The following is a 21,336-nucleotide window of genomic DNA, read 5'->3' as shown; positions in this document are numbered from 1 at the left end:
TTTTCTGCAGCTCTCTTTGACCACCGTGGTTTTCTGTTTGGCTGAAAATCTTGCTTGGACCAGGCAAACAAAGCATTTTTTCCCCTTTCCTTAGTTCAGAGAAACTGCAGCGGCGAGCTCTGGAGTGCCTGGAGGTGAACTGAGCAGCTGCTCTGTGGGAACCCGGGGCTCCGTGCCGGCAGGGCCCTGCTGGTGGCACTGGAAGTGCCCCAGGCTGTGGGCGCGGAGCTCTTGGGTGGGCGGGAGGGCAGGGAAGGGAAGTGGCACGGTGGGAACGGTGGGGAGAGAAAGGGAAAAAGGGAAATGGGGAGGTGGGACCGCCAAACAGATGTTGGCTGGCGACTGGAGAGTTATGGGAAAGGAGGAGGGAAATACAGAAAGGGGTAAAAAAGAGGAACTGGGACCGTGGGAAGAAGGGTCCCATGGCGGCCGTGGGGCACTGGGGTTGTGGAGTCGGAGTTGTCCCGGAGCTCTTGGCTACTTGGTACTGGGGAGGCATTCCTGGACCTGTGTCCTGCACACACAGACGTTTCCCAGGAGATGGGGAAGTTCGAGTGTCACTTCATCAACTGCATCTCAGAGAGGGGAATGCAGAGATGGATGTGGATCCCCAGGGATTTTGGGGCCAGGATGAAGGGTTGTGTTGAAACAGAGAAATTAAGAATTGAGAAGAAATACTTGACTAAAAGGGGGGTTTGACAAAAACCATACCCTGACACCCTGATCCACCAGAACAGGAAAAAGGGTCAGACTGCAAGATGAGATAAGGAGCTGAAATACACAAACAAGATGCAAAGACAAAGGCACCACAGGATAAAGGAGATTCCTCGGACCCTGAGTCGGAAGGATTTAAACTCCCAAAAGGTGGCCAAAGGACTGAAAGGGGCATGGAGCTAATTGTAATATGAAGTGAGGACAGGCGGGGTTAGGAAGTTAATATATATTAGCCGTATCGTGTAAACCAAGTCTGTAAAAGATAAAAAAGGAAAACCCAATCAAAAAGGTGTGCATGCTTTCGGAGGAGATATCCCCCATGCACCTCAGCGCTGAATAAATTCATACCTGCTCTTATAACTACTCTGTGAGTTACAGAGTTCCTTTTATTCCGCATATCAGTGTGAGCCCTTTGCTGGAGGGGGCAGGGTCTGGCTGGAGCCCCCCCGGGTGCTCCTGATGCCCCCAGCTGGAGAGTTGCCAAAGGCTCAAAATGGCTTGATCCCACCTCAAAATCCTCAATCACACCCCAAAATACACAATCCCACAGAAGCCCCAAAACCCCCAGGAGGGGTGGGATGGGGATTGGGACTGATGGGATGTGGAACAGATTCTGCTTCCCAGAACAGAGGAGGATAAAGAGCTATAGACAGAATTGAGGGGGTTTCCCCCACTGACATTCTCTAGCCCTTGGCATTCCTGGCTGCCAGGTCCCTTGAGGGAATCCACCCCCTTCTCACCATCCACTGTGTTTAACCCTTTCCTTCCCACTCCCTCCATTGTCTCCTTCTCTGGAGAAAGACTCGGATCCACTGACTGCTTGCTCTCCCCTCTGCACATGTAGACACTTCTCCATTGACTAAATATTGTCACTCCTCATCTACTCTGTGAGCCTGTAAATAATGGACAAAGCCTGGCCCCCTGAGGACTGGACTTTTTGTTTGTGTTGTTGGGATTTTTTAAATATCGATGTCTCCTGTCCATTTCCTCTTCAGGTTGGGAGAGGAAATCTTTCAGTGTTGCTGTTGGGCACAAAATAAGGAGCATGAGTTCGTTTCCACAGCAGAAAGAGGATCATCAGAAGGGCTTTTCTTCGGAACTTTTCAGCCCCTTGTATAAGGTATTCTGATACAGGTTTAACATGATTGGTAAAGGGAACAACACCTCTCTAGTCTCATTGGTGGAACAAGAGTAAACACACTCATCACAGCTGTACAGTATTGTTTTGAGAATCATAAACTATTTACAAAAATAGTCCTTGAGAGAGAAATGTTCTCAAGAGACTTTCCCTTGGGAAGAGGACTTTTCACTGACACGCTGAAAACTCTCTCAGACTCAGAAAATCAGGTCCACATTTTAGCTCCAATCTTTCAGTGTCTGCCGAGTGAGAATTTAGCACCAGAGACTGTAGCAGGCACGGAGCCACAGGGACATTGCAGGGACGTTTCCTTGCCCGTCACAGCCTCAGCTGGGCAAGTACAGCCTGTGCTGAAAACAGTCACTGGCAGAGATGATTTCTGCTGAATCTTGTCTGCCTCCAAGGAACTGCTTTGAGAAGAAAAACCTTTCGATTTGCTGAGGCAAAGAGAAAAAAAGGCAGTATTAAATTAAAGAAAAAGCAAGGCCTCTTGGAACAGCATGTCTTTAAAAAGTCAGAGCCAGCCCTGCCCCTTCAGGGAGTTGTGCCCTGCTGGCTCCTGCTCAGCTGCTCTCACCCAGCCCCCCCAGGGCCTTTCCCAGAGAGCCCTTCCCAGCCCCTCTGCCCCAGACCTGGAGCTCTGCAGGGGCTGCTGTGGCCCCAGCACAGGACCCCACACTTGGCTCTGGGGAACCTCCTCCACTTGGCCTCGGCCCATCACTCCAGGCTGTTCAGATCCCTCTGCAGAGCCTTTCTGCCCTCCAGCACGGCAGCACCACCCACTGAAGCCAAGACTCCAATTGCACCCTGTGACATGCCGGTCGTGGGTGGAGGAAACAGATTTGTGTCTACTGTTTATCAGACAAACAGCCTTGTTTATTGTTTGGAACTTACTTATGAACCCGATTCAAAACTCCCGGGCTCAGATAGCTCATTGGCTGGGATCTCTCTCCACCCAGATCTCTGGCCCGCGATGTGCTTTCTACTAAGCTTGAATGGGATGGCGGAGGGTCCCCTGTAACTTATCCAGGGACTCGTTCTGGCATGAACTAGGCTAGCCAAATTGGATTTGTCTTATGGTCAGGCTTACCTTGTCCAGTCCACGCCAGCTTTACTGTGACAATATTGTGACAGTGAGGCTCCATTGCTGGTGGAGTGTTCAGGGAGATTTGCTCATCTCCATCTGCAGAGGGGCTGAGAATCCCTTCCAAGGATCTATGGAAATATCTAAAACTCGTGAATTTATCCCCATTTAGGAGAAAGTGGCCCAGCTATGGTGATTCTTTAATTCTGCAATGAACACCAGCCAACCCATTTCTGACACATAGCCAGTCTGTCCACCCCATTCCCATGCCCTCATGAGACAAACATCACCCGAAGCTCTTTTTTCCATCCCATACATGGCTTTGAGGCTCTGTTGGGTAAAAGATGCCCTGTCCCTTTTGAGAGCAGGGGTGGCTGCTGTGGTCAGCAGTGTGAAAGCACAGAAGGGGTGGCACAGAAGCATCCTGTGGCAGCTGCCTCGGGTGACCCCAGAGTTGCTGCAGCCAAAGAGATGCTGATCCTAGGAAAAGACTTCTCAAAGGAGGGGATATGCTCCCTCGATGGCCAGCTCTTCCCTCCCTGCAGCCAGATCCCACCTAAGTCCACCCGAGCCAGGGTGATGGGCACATTCCAGCTCCTTCCATCTTCCTCTTCTCCTTTAAGGCGGCAGAGGGGTGACACAGCCCCAAGAGTGCCAAGTGAAGGGGGAATGTGGTGTTAGGAAGAAACTGGAAAGAACTAAAGAAGAGGGAGAGAAGAGCAGTGTCCCTCAAAAACAGTTTCTCCTTAAACTGAGAAGATCAAGACAAACAAAATTAAAGTGGGACTCCCAAGATGTCTCTGCTCTCTGAGCTGAAGCCCTCGCTGGCTGCTCCAGGCTGGATCAGCACACTGGGAGCACTGGGAAGGGACCCCGGCTCAGGGCGCAGCCCCACGGCCCCCACGGCAGCTCCAAGGCTCCGCCAGCTGGGATGGAACGTGGGATGGGGAGCTGCCAGTGCCAAGGGAGCACGAGGCTTGACAAGCATTAATAAAAACCTCCTGAAATTATAAAGACCAAGAGTGGCACCCTAAATACTAGTGGGGGTCATGCAGGGATATCTCAGAGGAGGCTCTGCATTGTTGGAAGGGACCCACAAGGACCGAGTCCATCCCTTAACATAATGGTTGCTGCAAATCACACACTGGCATTATCATCACCTTGCCCCAACCCAGGTCACGTTCACCTTGGAAGCACTTGTTTGTAGTCTGTATTCACAGTGTTACACCAATATAGATATAAAAGGGTAGTGTATAAGCACAGTGTTAGAAGAATATGTTTGTGGAAATCTGTTTCCACAGTGTTATATCTACATATATATACAGGCTTAGCGTATAAATGTGTAGTGCAAGAGAAACAGGATAATTCCTGGAATAGCTCCTGAAGGTGAAAGAAACCCCCAGCCCATGAGATCATGAGATCATGAGATCATGAGATCATGAGATCAGGCACAGGAGTGCAGAGCCTGGCCCCCCAAAGGTGTCAGGCCAGGCAAGGTCCTGTCCCCTGCTCAGCCTTCCCTCCTCTGCAGCTCTCCACCAGCAGCTAGAGAGTCCAGGAAGCAGCAATATCCGGAATGGGAATATTGGAGACACCAACAGCACCCGGGAGAACATCCTCTCTGAACTGAGGGAAGTTCTTTGCCCTGCACAGTCTCCACAGAACAGCACCAAGGCTTCTCCACTCTAAAATCTTTACCAAAATCTTGTGGCACGCCTGGATTGAAGCCCCAAACGCAGCTCAGGGTGCCCTTTGGGATGAAGTGGCATCTTGGTGACCTGACTTGGCTCTGATCCCATTTTCAAGGGGCCGAGGGATGCAGCATCTGCCTTCAGGGCTGGGCGCCGGGCAGGACCAAGTGCTACTGGCTACAACCATTGGAGCAAGGGCCGGGACGACTGCAGGGATGTTGAGAGCCTGACAGAAGAATGGCTAAGAGAGAAAGGACATGATACTGTAAGATTAGTTAAAGTATGAGGCCTCAAGGTCAGTATGTCCTGGAAGAGAGAGTTACATAAATAACAAGATATCGAAACTGCCAAAATATGCAGAACTGCAAGCTGAAGATAAGGAACTGGTAACTGCAAGGCTAACCACAAAGAACAATATGCGTCAATGGTAGCAGACCAATAATGAGCTGAGTTTTTGCAATATGTATGAGCTAATTAAAAGCATTATAAGTTGTGCATAAGATTTCAATAAACTGAGACTTGCTGACCATGATAGCATGAGGCTTGTCTTCCACGGCTCCGGTAATCCCCGACCTCTGGCGACACAGGGATCAGGGGGCCATGCTGCTGCTGCTGTGGGATCAGAATGAGCTGGTGGAAGGAATGATGGGGGTTGGGAATATGGAAAAGACCCAGGGCTGGGGACTGGTGGCACCCTGGGAAGGGTGAGGGCGTTCCCACAATCCTGGCATCAGCCCCCACCCCAGGCCCAAGCCACCCAGGCGCCTCTAGAGGACACGGGTGGAGCTCAGTCCTGGGATCCATTGGCCCATCAAGGTTGGCTTCTCTTCTTCTGATCCAGAAACCCTTGAATGAAACCCTGCAGAAATCTGGGCAGGGCTTCTGGATCGGGCTCTTGGTGCCCCCAGCCGGGACGGGCTGGATGTGGCTGAACGGCTCCCACCTGGACCGGCACCGGTGAGCACCAGGGGCAGCGCTGGGGGCCAGGAGTGGCTGACAGACTCTTGGGGTGACCCGAGCTCCCTCCTGGAACCCACAGGTTCTAGCTGGATGTCAGGGAGAGATGTGGCGATTGTGGGATGATCAGGACCAGCAGAATCATCCCTCAGCGCTACGGCGAGGAATTGCAGTGGATCTGCCAGGGAGAAGCCACCAAACTCTACCCTAGGGCTGGAAGGGACACTGGGGCAGGATGTGGGAGCCAGGTGGGAGATGTGGGGGCCGGCACTGCCGTCACTGCACAACAACTGCCTGCACAAATGGATGGTGACTTTTCCTGGCTCTGCTCTCTGCTGTGTTCAAACCACGTCACAAAGAGAGAGCAAAGATCCTCCAAATTCCGTTTCCCAGGCTGCAAAGATCGGCGAGACTCATGCCTTGTACAGACATTCCTACAGCGGTCCTTCTGAGTCCTTTCAGTGGAATCTGTCCCAAGACTTCGAACACGGTGTGGGGCAGCCCCACGGGGAGGTGGACCCGGGGTGCTGCTGAGCCCAATCCAGTCCGGCCCATGGAGCTCACGCCGCACCCCTTTATAAACCCCAGACCCCCCTTTTCCCACACTGCCACAATGGGCTCCCCTGCCTCAAAACATCCCAGATGCGCCGGATGCAGGGACGTCCCCTTGACGGATTTTACATCACTCCCTTTCACCCCACAGAGCCGGAAAGGAAAATCCCCAGCTGCCCCATGGCCATCTCTACCTGCCTTCCACAGCTCCAGGCCTACACCTTCTCCCCTCCCCTTTACTTTGCACCAGCTTCTCTCTCCTCCTCCCCCTGACAGTTCAGGGCAAGGAGATTTCACCCACTGGCACCACATCCCTCCTCTCACTGTGTCCTACTTTGCTCAGTTTTTATTTCTGTCACTGCCTGCCCGCACAGCCAGACCCGCCGTGGGGCTGGGTAATGATGGAGTGAATTATTGGAGCAATTACTGGGGCTGGCTAGGCCTGGTCAGTGCCACCAAAATTGCTCTGTCACTGCCCTCCTGAGGCTGGGCAGGAAACAGAACACAAGGAGAGGCTCCCAGAGGATCAGAATAAGAGCAGGGAGAGGTCACTCATGGGCACAACGCATCTGACTTGGGGAAATAATTGAATTAATTATTGCTGGGAATAAGGTTTTGTTGTTGTTGTCCGTGTTGTCATTGTTGTAGTTTGTTTGTTTGTTTTTCGGTCAGGCAATTTTTTCTCCCATCTTCTACTTGGAAGAAAAAACGGTGTGGGGGAGAGAGGGGAGACAAACAGGAGCAAACAAATGAAATGGCCACACACTTTCACATACCACAGGAATGGCTCAGCCAGAGAATGGAGAGTTTGGAAGTCTTGGCTGGGGAGTGACTTCTCTTGTCTGAGGGGAGGTTTTTCTTGGGAATTGCAGAAATACCTCAAGAAGTATTGGGGTGGACTCTGAGATTCTTGACTGGGGAGGGGGGAGCTGATCTCCAGTGCTTTCAGTGTGGCTGAGGACTGAGAGAGAGTGAGCGAGCGGTCACGCATGTTGCAGTGATATGCAGATAGAAAAACTCTGTAATTCGCAGAGTAATGATGAGAGTAAGTATGAATTTATTCAGCACTGAGTTGCATGGGGGGTATCTCCTCCAAAAGCATGCACACCTTGGAGACTTGTTTCTCCCTTTTTATTCTCTACAAAGTAGGGTTACACAGTACGCCTAATACATATTCATTTGCTAACCCCGCCTGTCCCTGCTTCGTATTAAAATTAGTTCCACGCCTATTTGCAGCTACGCACTGCTCCTTGTTGGTCACTCTGGTGATCGTCTGGGGGTCTTTGGGGCTGAAGTCAGCAATTTTCCATCAGCTGAACTTTTCACCTTGTCGTCTTGCACATGCTCCCTTCAGTTCTTTTGACATCCCCCCCTTTCCATTTCTTCTGGCTAAGGGGTCCAAAAGAATCCAAGGAACCCACTCCTCCTATGGTGCGTTTATGCTTGCATCCTGTTTACGTATTCTAGCTTCTTATCTCATCCTGCAGTCTTTATTCTCTTGCTGCTCTTATGAGAGCAGTCAGCATTTCACATGGATTTTGTAGCCCCTTCTTTTACTCAAGGCAATTTTTATAAATAATTCCTGATTCTTAATTTCTCGGTTTCAGCGGAGAGCTGTTGCCTTGCTGCCTGGATCTGCCTTCTTGTCACCGTCCCTGTGGCTGCTGGGGGTGGTACCGAGGTCCTGCCCAATGGGACCTGTCTGCCTTCGCTGGTCGCTGCCCGCTGCTGGTGGGTCGGTGCAGAGACTGGTCGTTGTCCCGTGGGTCCCCAAAGGAACGGTGTCCCCGTCCCCTCCCGCCCGTGGAGAGGCGGCCGTGCTTGCGCCACAGCGCCCCCGGCCGGGCACAATTGTAACTGCACCAAAGGGGAAACTGGCTCCATGTGGGAAAAGGTTGAGATTGCTTCGTTGGGTTGGTTGGTTGGTATGTTGGTTGGGTTGGTCGGTTGGGTTGGTTGGTTGGTTGGTCGGCTGGGTTGGTTGGTTGGCTGGGTTGGTTGGTTGGTTGGTTGGGTTGGTTGGGTTGGTTGGCTGGTTGGTTGGGTTGGTTGGTTGGGTTGGTTGGTTGGGTTGGTTGGTTGGTTGGGTTGGTTGGTTGGTTGGTTGGGTTGCTTCCTTGCTTGCTTGCTTGCTTGCTTGGGTTGTTTGGTTGGTTGGTTGGTTTGTTTGTGGTGCTGTTGCTGGTCTTGTTGGTTTGTGTCATTACTTACATATATATATATATATGTACACTAGTAAAGAACTGTTACTTCTTCTCTCATATCTGTGCCTGAAAGCCCCATAATTTCGAAGGTATAATAGAGGAGGGAGGGGGTCATCTTTTCCATTCCAGGAAGGTTCCCACACTCCTTGGCAGATACCAAGGCACTGTCTTTTAAACCAGGACAATTATCAAACAAATCACAGCAGCAGAATGACTAGTAAAATACATCCTACAAAACCACCCTTCCCCCCTACCCTCCCCTTCTTCCTGAATATCACTTTATACCCCATTTCTCTCCCTCCTCCCTACCCAGTGGCACAGGGGATGGAGGTCACAGTCAGGTCATGTCACTGCCTCCCCTTCAGGGATAGGAATCCTTGTCCTGCTCCAGCCTGAGGTCCATCCCATGGGACACAGTCCCTCAGGAACAGCCTGCTCCAGTGCAGATCCCCATGGGCTCTGAAGTCCCACCAGGAGCCACTTCCATGGCTCTGCAAGGGCTTCCCACGGGCTCAGGGCCTCTCTCAGGCATCCCCTGCTCTGGTCTGGGCTCCTGCCAGGGCTGCAGGTAGGTCCCTGCTTGATCCCAGACTCACCCCAGCTCCCAGTGCCACCAGCTCCAGGTCACCCCGAACTCCCAGTGGTTCAGGGCAACAGCGGTTTCTTGGCCTCCTGCCCGGGCCAGGCACATCCCAGGGTGTGCAAATCTCGGCATCTCCTGGCAGAGAAGCACACTGCGAGGGCTGGAGCAATTTGTCCTGTGTGTCCAACCGGTGCTCAGCTAGCTGAGTCTCCCATCACTCCACATCCTTGAGCACTGACTGGTCAGAATGGAGAGGAGGAATGGTCCCGGTCAGTCCCACACTTTGTCCCTCGGGGCTGCTCCTGGGCTCAGCCCCATATCACTTTGATTTCCCCCAAGAGGGAAAACCAGCCCAAATTCCTTTCGCTGAATGGAGGAGGGGAGAGATTTCTGGCAGAAAACTCACAAAATCGTTTGTCCCCAGGTTGGGAAGACCCAACCCAAGCGAAGTGAGCCGGGATCCCCCAGCAGTGCTCTCTGCCGTCCCAGCTGAAGCCCTCGCTGGCTGCTCCAGGCTGGAGCGGCACACTGGGAGCACTGGGAAGGGGCCCCGGCTCGGGGCGCAGCCCCCGGGGCAGCCCCACGTGTCATGATCTGCAAGGTGGGATTCATGATGTGGTTCTTTTAGTCAGTCTTAGAGTACAAAAGATTATCAGCAAACCAAGAACTCAAACAGCAAAACACACTTTATTGAGTGCTCATCAGCACTAATATGCGACAAAGAGAAAAGAGGAGAAAGCAAAGCATAAGGAAAAGAGAGTAAGGGGATTACAGCTACCAATGTCGAAGTCCACTCAGCCATCCAACGATGCAGAGTCTTCTGTCCGTTGGGGAGATCTCAAAGGAAGGTAAATTTGGGGTATAATTTCATAGTCTTTTACAAAGCAAGGGGCACAGGGCCAAAACCAGAGGAGACTGATGATCACTGTGATGAATTCCATTGCACGGGGAGCAGGTGTAGGGTAGAGAGCAAACCACGTCTTGCAAGCCTTTGCTCACCAGCAGGAATGAGAGCAGTGTACTGTGCAAGCACCTGCAAGCAATCACTTAGCAAACATCTACCTCAGCTAGGCCCAAACCCCTAAACCCAGTCCCTTGTGATATTCAGGGTCTCAGTCTCTGTCCTTGAGACGGTTGTGAGACAGATCAGAGAATCTTTGGACCGTCTCTTACACCCCGGCCCCCATGGCAGCTCCAAGGCTCCGCCAGCCAGGATAGAATGTGGGACCGGGAACAGGGGAAGGGATGGGGCTGCCGGCACCAATTGAACACGAGGGACAAAGGGTGGAAAGCACAAGTGTTTAATGAAAAACACTTCAGAAAATAATGCAGGAAAAAACAGTGCCTGGTCTCCAGGAGATGAACCTGAAGGAAGACGACATGATATGGAAGCTGATGTGTTTCTCTTGCACTACACGTTTATACACTCGCCTTTTATGTCTGTCTTGCTAGGACACTGCAGATACTGCCATGTGAACGTGATCTTGGCAATATTGGAATCATCATTACTGATGGGGATCACACAGGGACATCTCACAGGATGCTCTGAATTGGAAGGAACACACAAGGATTGAGGCCAGCTCCTAAGGGATTGGCTCATGTAGGCTCAAATCCCAGCCTTGGCTTTATTGGCACCTTGCCCCAACCAGGACCATGTACACATGGAAGTATACACAGTGTTATATCAAGATAGACATAAAAGGTTAGTGTATAAATGTGCAGTGCAATAGAAACAGGGTAAGTCCTGGAGTGGCTCCAGAAGGAGAAAGAAACCCCCAGCCCCAGCCCAGGCAGCCACACATCAGCTTGCACATCATGTCCTCTTCCTGCAGGTTCATCTCCTGGAGACCTGGCACTGAGGTTGTTAGCGTTCAGGAACACACATAATCACGGAATGATTATATGAAGTTGCTTTATGGAAGAGCTCTGGGTGTCAGGGGTACACATACCCAAGTCTGACCCGACTTGGTTTTGAGTTGAACATGTTTTTATATTCTTATCATTATATAACTTACATATTAATTATTAAACTTACATTGTTCTATTGTATGCATTGTTTTACCCAAGCACAGATTTCTCGTGATTCTCCTCAGCCCCTTAACATTGTTCCTCATGTTCTTTAAACAGTAATTATATCTAATCATATCTAACAATTGAAGGTCTGAGGATTCCCCTCCACAGGCAGCAGGGACCCTGCTGTGCCCCGAGGGGCTGGGCCAAGGCAGCTGTCTCTCCCTTACCTGACTGCAAAGCCCAGGTCACCACCAAAGTCAGGGCCAGGATCACAAGCACAGCCAGGGACAGGGCCACCTTGGGATGGGATCTGGTCCACTGGCCTGGAGTAGGAAAGAGTTGCTGGCTGTGAGGATGGGGCTGTCCTGAGCAGGGCCACCCCCTGCATTCCCCCACCCAACACCTGGGGAGCACAGGAGGGACCCTCCAGTCTGTGCGCCCCTCACTCAGCTGGCAGCAAGAAAGACAAGGGACAGGGACACAGCCAGGGCCTGGGCACAGCCAGGGTCAGGGCTAGGGGACAGTGGGTGGCAGGAGAATGGCCCAGGGCCAGGGCAGCTGGGGGTGTCAGTCCCAGCCACTGTGGGGGTCCAGCAGAGCACAAGGCCTCTTCCAGAGCCCTGGAAACAGCCATACCCCCGCCAGCCCTGTGCTCCTGGGGTGACTCTGTCCCCTCCCTACAGGCCACAGCGCTGGCCCTACACTCACACAGAAACTGTAGGGTTTTCTTCTTTACATTCACAGCTTCTGATCTGTTCTGGGACTCCAGGCGCTCCTTCACACTCCCAGTGCTGCAGCAGAGCTCATTCTCCACATCTTCACCCATTGCACACTCGGCAGCAACACCTTTCTGCTTAGGACGAGTGGCTTCTTGCTCCCGAGGCAAGTGTGCAACCCTGGCTGCTGACACATGCTGGGGACACAGGAACTCAATCAGAACCCTGTGACTGGAGCAGGATTCCCTCTCCTCCAGCTCACAGCTGGGCTCTCTTTGCTTGGAATAAAAAACACTGCTTTCCTGAGACATCAACAGTGCTGAAAAAGCCTTTCAGAGTTCCGACCCAGGAAGAGTTTCGCAATGACAAAGACTGAAGATTAATGGCCCAGGACGAGAGACCCACCCCGGCTGGTTCCAGCCCTGCGGTTCTCCAGGCACAGGACGGCAGTGCCGGGCCAGTCCTGCCCTGTCCCTGCTGCTTGAGGACACTGCAGCAGCATCTGCAGCACAAGTGCAGACTCCGGGAGCTCCGGCCCCCGCTGGCTCTGCAGCTGCTGCAGACGAGCTCCGGGCCGGGACAGGAGATCGAGAAACGAGACGAGGCGGGAGGTGTCAGCCAATGGGGGAATAGGGTGGCGTGGCGCTCTGCGCGGAACTGCCCCGGTTGTTTTACCGAACTCCGGCCGTTTCTCGGAAAAGGTGCGGTGGTGGGATCAGACATTCCAGGCCAGTTTCACATTCGACTTTTCAAATTAGCAAAACAATGGAATAATCATCAAGTGAACAGCAGCGTTTCCGCGCCCTGTGCCAAGCCCGCCCCTCTCTTCCTTTGGCCGACGTCTCCCGCCGCGTCTCGTTCTCGCGCGCTGATTGGGCAGAGAAAGGTTCCCGCCCCGTCCCACTCCGCCCCTCGGATCGGCCCTCAGGGCGCGGCGGGTACTTGGAAACCGGGAGTGACCGCAGTGACCAGACCGGACTCCGGAGCCCGGAGAGGCGGCGGCGGAGCTCGGAGGCGGCCCCGGCCATCGCAGGTGGGAGCCGCGCTCGGTTCTGCGGGGGCTCGGGGCTCGCTGCGGGCCCGGGAGGGGGCGGCAGGGGTCTGTGGCGGGTGGCTTGTGCCGTGGCCGGCCCGTGTTGGCCCTGGGCTGAGGGCGCTGCGGGAGCGGCTGCCCGCGGTCTCCTTGCCGCTGGGGCCTCGGCAGGAGGCGGTGGCGGAGCAGCGCTGGCTCGTCCCGCTTCGTGTCGGGAGGCCGGAGGTGGCTGCGCTGTGCCCGGTGTGAGGAAAAAGACACAACTTCGGGGCTCAAATAAACTAGTGTGTTTATTAAGGAAAAAAAACAAACAAACAAACAACAAAGGGGAGGAAGGGATAATGGGTGAGAGAGTAAAAAAGAAAGGAAATAAAAAAAGTCCCGGGTCTGAGGACTGAAGAATCCTCTGTCTGAACTGGCGTTTTGGTCCCAATGCAAGAACTCGGCGGCACTGCAGTGAATGCAGCTGATCTGCACTCAAATTTATATTAAAAAAATCTCTAAAAGAGATGTAGACCGTGGTCTTCAGTGTCTGAATCTGCTGCAGCTAATCCACAGTTAAAAGGGCAGTTCTTCGACTCTCGTAGCTCCTTTTATAATCTCTGTCTCCTCAGTTTGTTGCTGGCAGTCCCACCCCTACAGTTTCTGTTGACTGGTGCTGGTAAAAAAACTTCTCCTCCAAGTCTGCTGTTGCTGGGGGTAACTGAGGTTTCTGGCGGGAAAGTTTCTCATTAGTATGCACTGTTGTTGTGGCGTCAGGCTACAAGTCCTCTGGAGCAGGCTAAAAATTCTTTGCAAGATGCTGCTGGTGAGGGGATTTGCTTTGAAGCCCTGGAAAGTGACAAATTTAAAAGGGATTATTAAACTCACAAATAATGTATAGCAACAAATAATATAGTAAGGGACCACAAAAATAGGGACAATGCTTATGGCAATTGACAACCTTGTTGGCAGAACTATCAAACATTCAATTAGAACACACAAAAAAACCAATCAGTACAATTCTACAATGACCGACTTCTAAACAGCAACTTCAAACAATCCCACATGCAAAAGCCAGTCGAGGGGTTTTATAGATGACACCGGGACTGTTCTTGGCTATGCAGGACCAGACTGACAACCCCTGGTACAGCGAGAGATGTCCCTCCCTGGGGCTAAGATGGGACAGGATGAACTTGAACGTCGCTCACAACCGAAAGCACTCAAGTGAGAGACACACGGGGTCAGTAGGGGAAAAAAACACTTTTTCTCGCACGGTTTCCCGAAGGTTAAGCCAAGTAAATTCCGCTTTTTCTGCCAGGCCCCGCCTCTCCTGTTTCCAAACAGGGACACAAAGTGCGATGCCAGCGCTCAGTGTCCCTGGGCTCCAACCTGCCAGGAGAGGGGCTGGCAGCAAGAGAGACAAGGGACAATCCTTGTCCTCCTCAGGGCAGCCTGTTTTGCCCCTCGTGAGGCTGAGCCCGATTTGTGCCTGTGTAGGCACTCGGCAGCTCCCAGACCTTGTTACCGCCTGTCCCGGCCCGGAGCTCGTCTGCAGCAGCTGCAGAGCCAGCGGGGGCCGGAGCTCCCGGAGTCTGCACTTGTGCTGCAGATGCTGCTGCAGCGTCCTCGAGCAGCAGGGACAGGGCAGGACTGGCCCGGCACTGCCGTCCTGTGCCTGGAGAACCGCAGGGCTGGAACCAGCCGGGGTGGGTCTCTCGTCCTGGGCCATTAATCTTCAGTCTTTGTCATTGCGAAACTCTTCCTGGGTCGGAACTCTGAAAGGCTTTTTCAGCACTGTTGATGTCTCAGGAAAGCAGTGTTTTTTATTCCAAGCAAAGAGAGCCCAGCTGTGAGCTGGAGGAGAGGGAATCCTGCTCCAGTCACAGGGTTCTGATTGAGTTCCTGTGTCCCCAGCATGTGTCAGCAGCCAGGGTTGCACACTTGCCTCGGGAGCAAGAAGCCACTCGTCCTAAGCAGAAAGGTGTTGCTGCCGAGTGTGCAATGGGTGAAGATGTGGAGAATGAGCTCTGCTGCAGCACTGGGAGTGTGAAGGAGCGCCTGGAGTCCCAGAACAGATCAGAAGCTGTGAATGTAAAGAAGAAAACCCTACAGTTTCTGTGTGAGTGTAGGGCCAGCGCTGTGGCCTGTAGGGAGGGGACAGAGTCACCCCAGGAGCACAGGGCTGGCGGGGGTATGGCTGTTTCCAGGGCTCTGGAAGAGGCCTTGTGCTCTGCTGGACCCCCACAGTGGCTGGGACTGACACCCCCAGCTGCCCTGGCCCTGGGCCATTCTCCTGCCACCCACTGTCCCCTAGCCCTGACCCTGGCTGTGCCCAGGCCCTGGCTGTGTCCCTGTCCCTTGTCTTTCTTGCTGCCAGCTGAGTGAGGGGCGCACAGACTGGAGGGTCCCTCCTGTGCTCCCCAGGTGTTGGGTGGGGGAATGCAGGGGGTGGCCCTGCTCAGGACAGCCCCATCCTCACAGCCAGCAACTCTTTCCTACTCCAGGCCAGTGGACCAGATCCCATCCCAAGGTGGCCCTGTCCCTGGCTGTGCTTGTGATCCTGGCCCTGACTTTGGTGGTGACCTGGGCTTTGCAGTCAGGTAAGGGAGAGACAGCTGCCTTGGCCCAGCCCCTCGGGGCACAGCAGGGTCCCTGCTGCCTGTGGAGGGGAATCCTCAGACCTTCAATTGTTAGATATGATTAGATATAATTACTGTTTAAAGAACATGAGGAACAATGTTAAGGGGCTGAGGAGAATCACGAGAAATCTGTGCTTGGGTAAAACAATGCATACAATAGAACAATGTAAGTTTAATAATTAATATGTAAGTTATATAATGATAAGAATATAAAAACATGTTCAACTCAAAACCAAGTCGGGTCAGACTTGGGTATGTGTACCCCTGACACCCAGAGCTCTTCCATAAAGCAACTTCATATAATCATTCCGTGATTATGTGTGTTCCTGAACGCTAACAACCTCAGTGCCAGGTCTCCAGGAGATGAACCTGCAGGAAGAGGACATGATGTGCAAGCTGATGTGTGGCTGCCTGGGCTGGGGCTGGGGGTTTCTTTCTCCTTCTGGAGCCACTCCAGGACTTACCCTGTTTCTATTGCACTGCACATTTATACACTAACCTTTTATGTCTATCTTGATATAACACTGTGTATACTTCCATGTGTACATGGTCCTGGTTGGGGCAAGGTGCCAATAAAGCCAAGGCTGGGATTTGAGCCTACATGAGCCAATCCCTTAGGAGCTGGCCTCAATCCTTGTGTGTTCCTTCCAATTCAGAGCATCCTGTGAGATGTCCCTGTGTGATCCCCATCAGTAATGATGATTCCAATATTGCCAAGATCACGTTCACATGGCAGTATCTGCAGTGTCCTAGCAAGACAGACATAAAAGGCGAGTGTATAAACGTGTAGTGCAAGAGAAACACATCAGCTTCCATATCATGTCGTCTTCCTTCAGGTTCATCTCCTGGAGACCAGGCACTGTTTTTTCCTGCATTATTTTCTGAAGTGTTTTTCATTAAACACTTGTGCTTTCCACCCTTTGTCCCTCGTGTTCAATTGGTGCCGGCAGCCCCATCCCTTCCCCTGTTCCCGGTCCCACATTCTATCCTGGCTGGCGGAGCCTTGGAGCTGCCATGGGGGCCGGGGTGTAAGAGACGGTCCAAAGATTCTCTGATCTGTCTCACAACCGTCTCAAGGACAGAGACTGAGACCCTGAATATCACAAGGGACTGGGTTTAGGGGTTTGGGCCTAGCTGAGGTAGATGTTTGCTAAGTGATTGCTTGCAGGTGCTTGCACAGTACACTGCTCTCATTCCTGCTGGTGAGCAAAGGCTTGCAAGACGTGGTTTGCTCTCTACCCTACACCTGCCCCCCTTGCAATGGAATTCATCACAGTGATCATCAATCTCCTCTGGTTTTGGCCCTGTGCCCCTTGCTTTGTAAAAGACTATGAAATTATACCCCAAACTTACTTTCCTTTGAGATCTCCCCAGTGAACAGAAGACTGCATCGTTGGATGGCTGAGTGGACTTCGACATTGGTAGCTGTAATCCCCTTATTCTCTTTTCCTTATGCTTTGCTTTCTCCTCTTTTCTCTCTGTTGCATATTAGTGCTGATGAGCACTCAATAAAGTGTGTTTTGCTGTTTGAGTTCTTGGTTTGCTGATAATCTTTTGTACTCTAAGACTGACTAAAAGAACCACATCATGAATCCCACCTTGTGGATCATGACACGTGGGGCTGCCCTGGGGACTGCGCCCCGAGCCGGGGCCCCTTCCCAGTGCTCCCAGTGTGCCGCTCCAGCCTGGAGCAGCCAGCGAGGGCTTCAGCTGGGACGGCAGAGAGGCGCTGCTGAGGGGTCCTGGCTCACGTCACTTTGGTTGGCTTTTCCCAACCTGGGGACAAACGATTTTGTGAGTTTTCTGCCAGAAATCTCTCCCCTCCTCCATTCAGCGAAAGGAATTTGGGCTGGTTTTCCCTCTTGGGTGAAAAACAAAGCAATATGGGGCTGAGCCCAGGAGCAGCCCCGAGGGACAAAGTGTGGGACTGACCGGGACCATTCCTCCTCTCCATTCTGACCAGTCAGTGCTCAAGGATGTGGAGTGATGGGAGACTCAGCTAGCTGAGCACCGGTTGGACACACAGGACAAATTGCTCCAGCCCTCGCAGTGTGCTTCTCTGCCAGGAGATGCCGAGATTTGCACACCCTGGGATGTGCCCGGCCCGGGCAGGAGGCCAAGAAACCGCTGTTGCCCTGAACCACCAGGAGTTCGGGGTGACCTGGAGCTGGAGGCACTGGGAGCTGGGGTGAGTCTGGGATCAAGCAGGGACCCACCTGCAGCCCTGGCAGGAGCCCAGACCAGAGCAGGGGATGCCTGAGAGAGGCCCCGAGCCCATGGGAAGCCCTTGCAGAGCCATGGAAGTGGCTCCTGGTGGGACTTCAGAGCCCATGGGGATCTGCACTGGAGCAGGCTGTTCCTGAGGGACTGTGTCCCGTGGGATGGACCTCAGGCTGGAGCAGGACAAGGATTCCTATCCCTGAGGGGGAGGCAGTGACATGACCTGACTGTGACCTCCATCCCCTGTGCCACTGGGTAGGGAGGAGGGAGAGAAATAGGGTATAAAGTGATATCCAGGAAGAAGGGGAGGGTAGGGGGGAAGGGTGGTTTTGTAGGATGTATTTTACTAGTCATTCTGCTGCTGTGATTTGTTTGATAATTGTCCTGGTTTAAAAGACAGTGCCTTGGTATCTGCCAAGGAGTGTGGGAACCTTCCTGGAATGGAAAAGATGACCCCCTCCCTCCTCTATTATACCTTCGAAATTATGGGGCTTTCAGGCACAGATATGAGAGAAGAAGTAACAGTTCTTTACTAGTGTACATATATATATATATATATGTAAGTAATGACACAAACCAACAAGACCAGTAACAGCACCACAAACAAACCAACCAACCAACCAAACAACCCAAGCAAGCAAGCAAGCAAGCAAGGAAGCAACCCAACCAACCAACCAACCAACCCAACCAACCAACCAACCCAACCTACCAACCCAACCAACCAGCCAACCAACCCAACCAACCCAACCAACCCAACCAACCAACCAACCAACCCAACCAACCAACCCAACCAACCAACCAACCCAGCCAACCAACCAACCAACCAACCAACCCAACCAACCAACCCAACCAAACAACCAACCAACCAACCCAGCCAACCAACCAACCCAACCAACCCAACCAACCAACCAACCCAACCAACCAACCAACCAATCTCAGCCTTTTCCCACATGGAGCCAGTTTCCCCTTTGGTGCAGTTACAATTGTGCCCGGCCGGGGGCGCTGTGGCGCGAGCACGGCCGCCTCTCCACGGGCGGGAGGGGACGGGGACACCGTTCCTTTGGGGACCCACGGGACAACGACCAGTCTCTGCACCGACCCACCAGCAGCGGGCAGCGACCAGCGAAGGCAGACAGGTCCCATTGGGCAGGACCTCGGTACCACCCCCAGCAGCCACAGGGACGGTGACAAGAAGGCAGATCCAGGCAGCAAGGCAACAGCTCTCCGCTGAAACTGAGAAATTAAGAATTAGGAATTATTTATAAAAATTGCCTTGAGTAAAAGAAGGGGCTACAAAATCCATGTGAAATGCTGACTGCTCTCATAAGAGCAGCAAGAGAATAAAGACTGCAGGATGAGATAAGAAGCTAGAATACGTAAACAGGATGCAAGCATAAACGCACCATAGGAGGAGTGGGTTCCTTGGATTCTTTTGGACCCCTTAGCCAGAAGAAATGGAAAGGGGGGGATGTCAAAAGAACTGAAGGGAGCATGTGCAAGACGACAAGGTGAAAAGTTCAGCTGATGGAAAATTGCTGACTTCAGCCCCAAAGACCCCCAGACGATCACCAGAGTGACCAACAAGGAGCAGTGCGTAGCTGCAAATAGGCGTGGAACTAATTTTAATACGAAGCAGGGACAGGCAGGGTTAGCAAATGAATATGTATTAGGCGTACTGTGTAACCCTACTTTGTAGAGAATAAAAAGGGAGAAACAAGTCTCCAAGGTGTGCATGCTTTTGGAGGAGATACCCCCCATGCAACTCAGTGCTGAATAAATTCATACTTACTCTCATCATTACTCTGCGAATTACAGAGTTTTTCTATCTGCATATCACTGCAACATGCGTGACCGCTCGCTCACTCTCTCTCAGTCCTCAGCCACACTGAAAGCACTGGAGATCAGCTCCCCCCTCCCCAGTCAAGAATCTCAGAGTCCACCCCAATACTTCTTGAGGTATTTCTGCAATTCCCAAGAAAAACCTCCCCTCAGACAAGAGAAGTCACTCCCCAGCCAAGACTTCCAAACTCTCCATTCTCTGGCTGAGCCATTCCTGTGGTATGTGAAAGTGTGTGGCCATTTCATTTGTTTGCTCCTGTTTGTCTCCCCTCTCTCCCCCACACCGTTTTTTCTTCCAAGTAGAAGATGGGAGAAAAAATTGCCTGACCGAAAAACAAACAAACAAACAACAACAACACGGACAACAACAACAAAACCTTATTCCCAGCAATAATTAATTCAATTACTTCCCCAAGTCAGATGCGTTGTGCCCATGAGTGACCTCTCCCTGCTCTTATTCTGATCCTCTGGGAGCCTCTCCTTGTGTTCTGTTTCCTGCCCAGCCTCAGGTGGGCAGTGACAGAGCAATTTTGGTGGCACTGACCAGGCCTAGCCAGCCCCAGTAATTGCTCCAATAATTCACTCCATCATTACACAGCCCCACGGCAGGTCTGGCTGTGAGGGCAGGCAGTGACAGAAATAAAAACTGAGCAAAGTAGGACACAGTGAGAGGAGGGATGTGGTGCCAGTGGGTGAAATCTCCTTGCCCTGAACTGTCAGGGGGAGGAGGAGAGAGAAGCTGGTGCAAAGTAAAGGGGAGGGGAGAAGGTGTAGGCCTGGAGCTGTGGAAGGCAGGTAGAGATGGCCATGGGGCAGCTGGGGTGAAAGGGAGCGATGTAAAATCCATCAAGAAAAAGAGAGGAGAAAGAGCAGGTGGTGCCAACGCCTGACAATTTGGATTCAATTTACCTGTGCGAAGTGTAAAACATTGACAGACTCTGAGCAGTGACAGACAGACATCTGTGTGTGTGCTCTGCCACTGACCTGGCTGCAGCCCGTCTGCTAAATCCCCATAAGCATCTGCCCGATGGCTGCTTCACTTTTTGGGGCCATTTGTGGCAATTTTGCAGAGTTCTTTTAACCTTGTGCTATTTTTTGGGGATAGGAGAGACCCCGTCGCGGTTACGCCCCTGAGTCTGGTGGATCTGGGCTGTTTGGATGTGGCAGTGTGGGAAAAGGGGGGTCTGGGGTTTATAAAGGGGTGCGGCGTGAGCTCCATGGGCCGGACTGGATCGGGCTCAGCAGCACCCCGGGTCCACCTCCCCATGGGGCCGCCCCACACCGTGTTCGAAGTCTTGGGACAGATTCCACTGAAAGGACTCAGAAGGACCGCTGTAGGAATGTCTGTACAAGGCATGAGTCTTGCCAAGCTTTGAAGCCTGGGAAACAGAATTTGGAGGATCTTTGCTCTCTCTTTGTGACGTGGTTTGAACACAGCAGAGAGCAGAGCCAGGAAAAGTCACTGTCCATTTGTGCAGGCAGTTGTGCAGTAACGGCAGTGCCGGCCCCCACATCTCCCACCTGGCTCCCACATCCTGCCCGAGTGTCCCTTCTGGCCCCAGAGTAGAGTTTGGTGGCTTCTCCCTGGCAGATCCACTGCAATTCCTCGCCGTGCCGCTGAGGGATGATTCTGCTGGTCCTGATCATCCCACAATCGCCACATCTCTCCCTGACATCCAGCTAGAACCTGTGGGTTCCAGGAGGGAGCCCGGGTCACCCCAAGAGTCTGTCAGCCACTCCTGGCCCCCAGCGTTGCCCCTGGTGCTCACCGGTGCCGGTCCAGGTGGGAGCCGTTCAGCCACATCCAGCCCGTCCCGGCTGGGGGCACCAAGAGCCCGATCCAGAAGCCCTTCCCGGATTTCTGCAGGGTTTCATTCAGGAGTTTCTGGATCAGAAGAAGAGAAGCCAACCTTAATGGGTCAATGGATCCCAGGACTGAGCTCCACCCGTGTCCTCCAGAGGCAACTGGGT

At 52.6% G+C, this 21,336-nt stretch overlaps 2 protein-coding genes and 1 long non-coding RNA gene across 3 annotated transcripts in view; 2 read left to right on the top strand and 1 right to left on the bottom strand.

Annotated features, from left to right (window-relative positions):
* The first annotated feature begins 5,141 nt into the window (after window positions 1-5,141).
* LOC111942169 (uncharacterized) lies at window positions 5,142-8,399 on the top strand. The gene is made up of 2 exons (XR_002870437.2): window positions 5,142-5,584; window positions 5,667-8,399. It is a non-coding gene; the product is annotated as an uncharacterized LOC111942169 (long non-coding RNA).
* Window positions 8,400-10,208: 1,809 nt separating this feature from the next.
* Window positions 10,209-21,336, bottom strand: part of LOC147648672 (uncharacterized) — a 57,898-nt gene continuing 46,770 nt past the window's right edge. The window contains exons 2-4 of the mRNA XM_086866608.1: window positions 11,645-11,849; window positions 11,164-11,259; window positions 10,209-10,468 (exon numbers count right to left, since the gene is read on the bottom strand). Of these exons, the coding sequence (XP_086722734.1) occupies window positions 10,335-10,468; window positions 11,164-11,259; window positions 11,645-11,762 (348 nt within the window). The 5' untranslated portion in view covers window positions 11,763-11,849 and the 3' untranslated portion in view covers window positions 10,209-10,334. The remainder of the gene's footprint in view (window positions 10,469-11,163; window positions 11,260-11,644; window positions 11,850-21,336) is intronic.
* Window positions 12,566-16,837, top strand: LOC111942166 (uncharacterized). Its single transcript, XM_086866607.1, has 4 exons — window positions 12,566-12,685; window positions 14,582-14,786; window positions 15,172-15,267; window positions 15,963-16,837. Exons 2-4 carry the CDS (start codon window positions 14,669-14,671, stop codon window positions 16,094-16,096), a joined length of 348 nt encoding a protein of 115 aa, XP_086722733.1. The 5' UTR covers window positions 12,566-12,685; window positions 14,582-14,668; the 3' UTR covers window positions 16,097-16,837.

The sequence above is a fragment of the Cyanistes caeruleus genome, chromosome 31, assembly GCF_971803275.1.
Source record: "Cyanistes caeruleus chromosome 31, bCyaCae1.hap1.1, whole genome shotgun sequence".
Taxonomy (NCBI): Eukaryota; Metazoa; Chordata; class Aves; order Passeriformes; family Paridae; genus Cyanistes; species Cyanistes caeruleus.
Note: the sequence above shows the minus strand (reverse complement) of the source record. Positions and strands in the feature narration are given on the sequence as shown.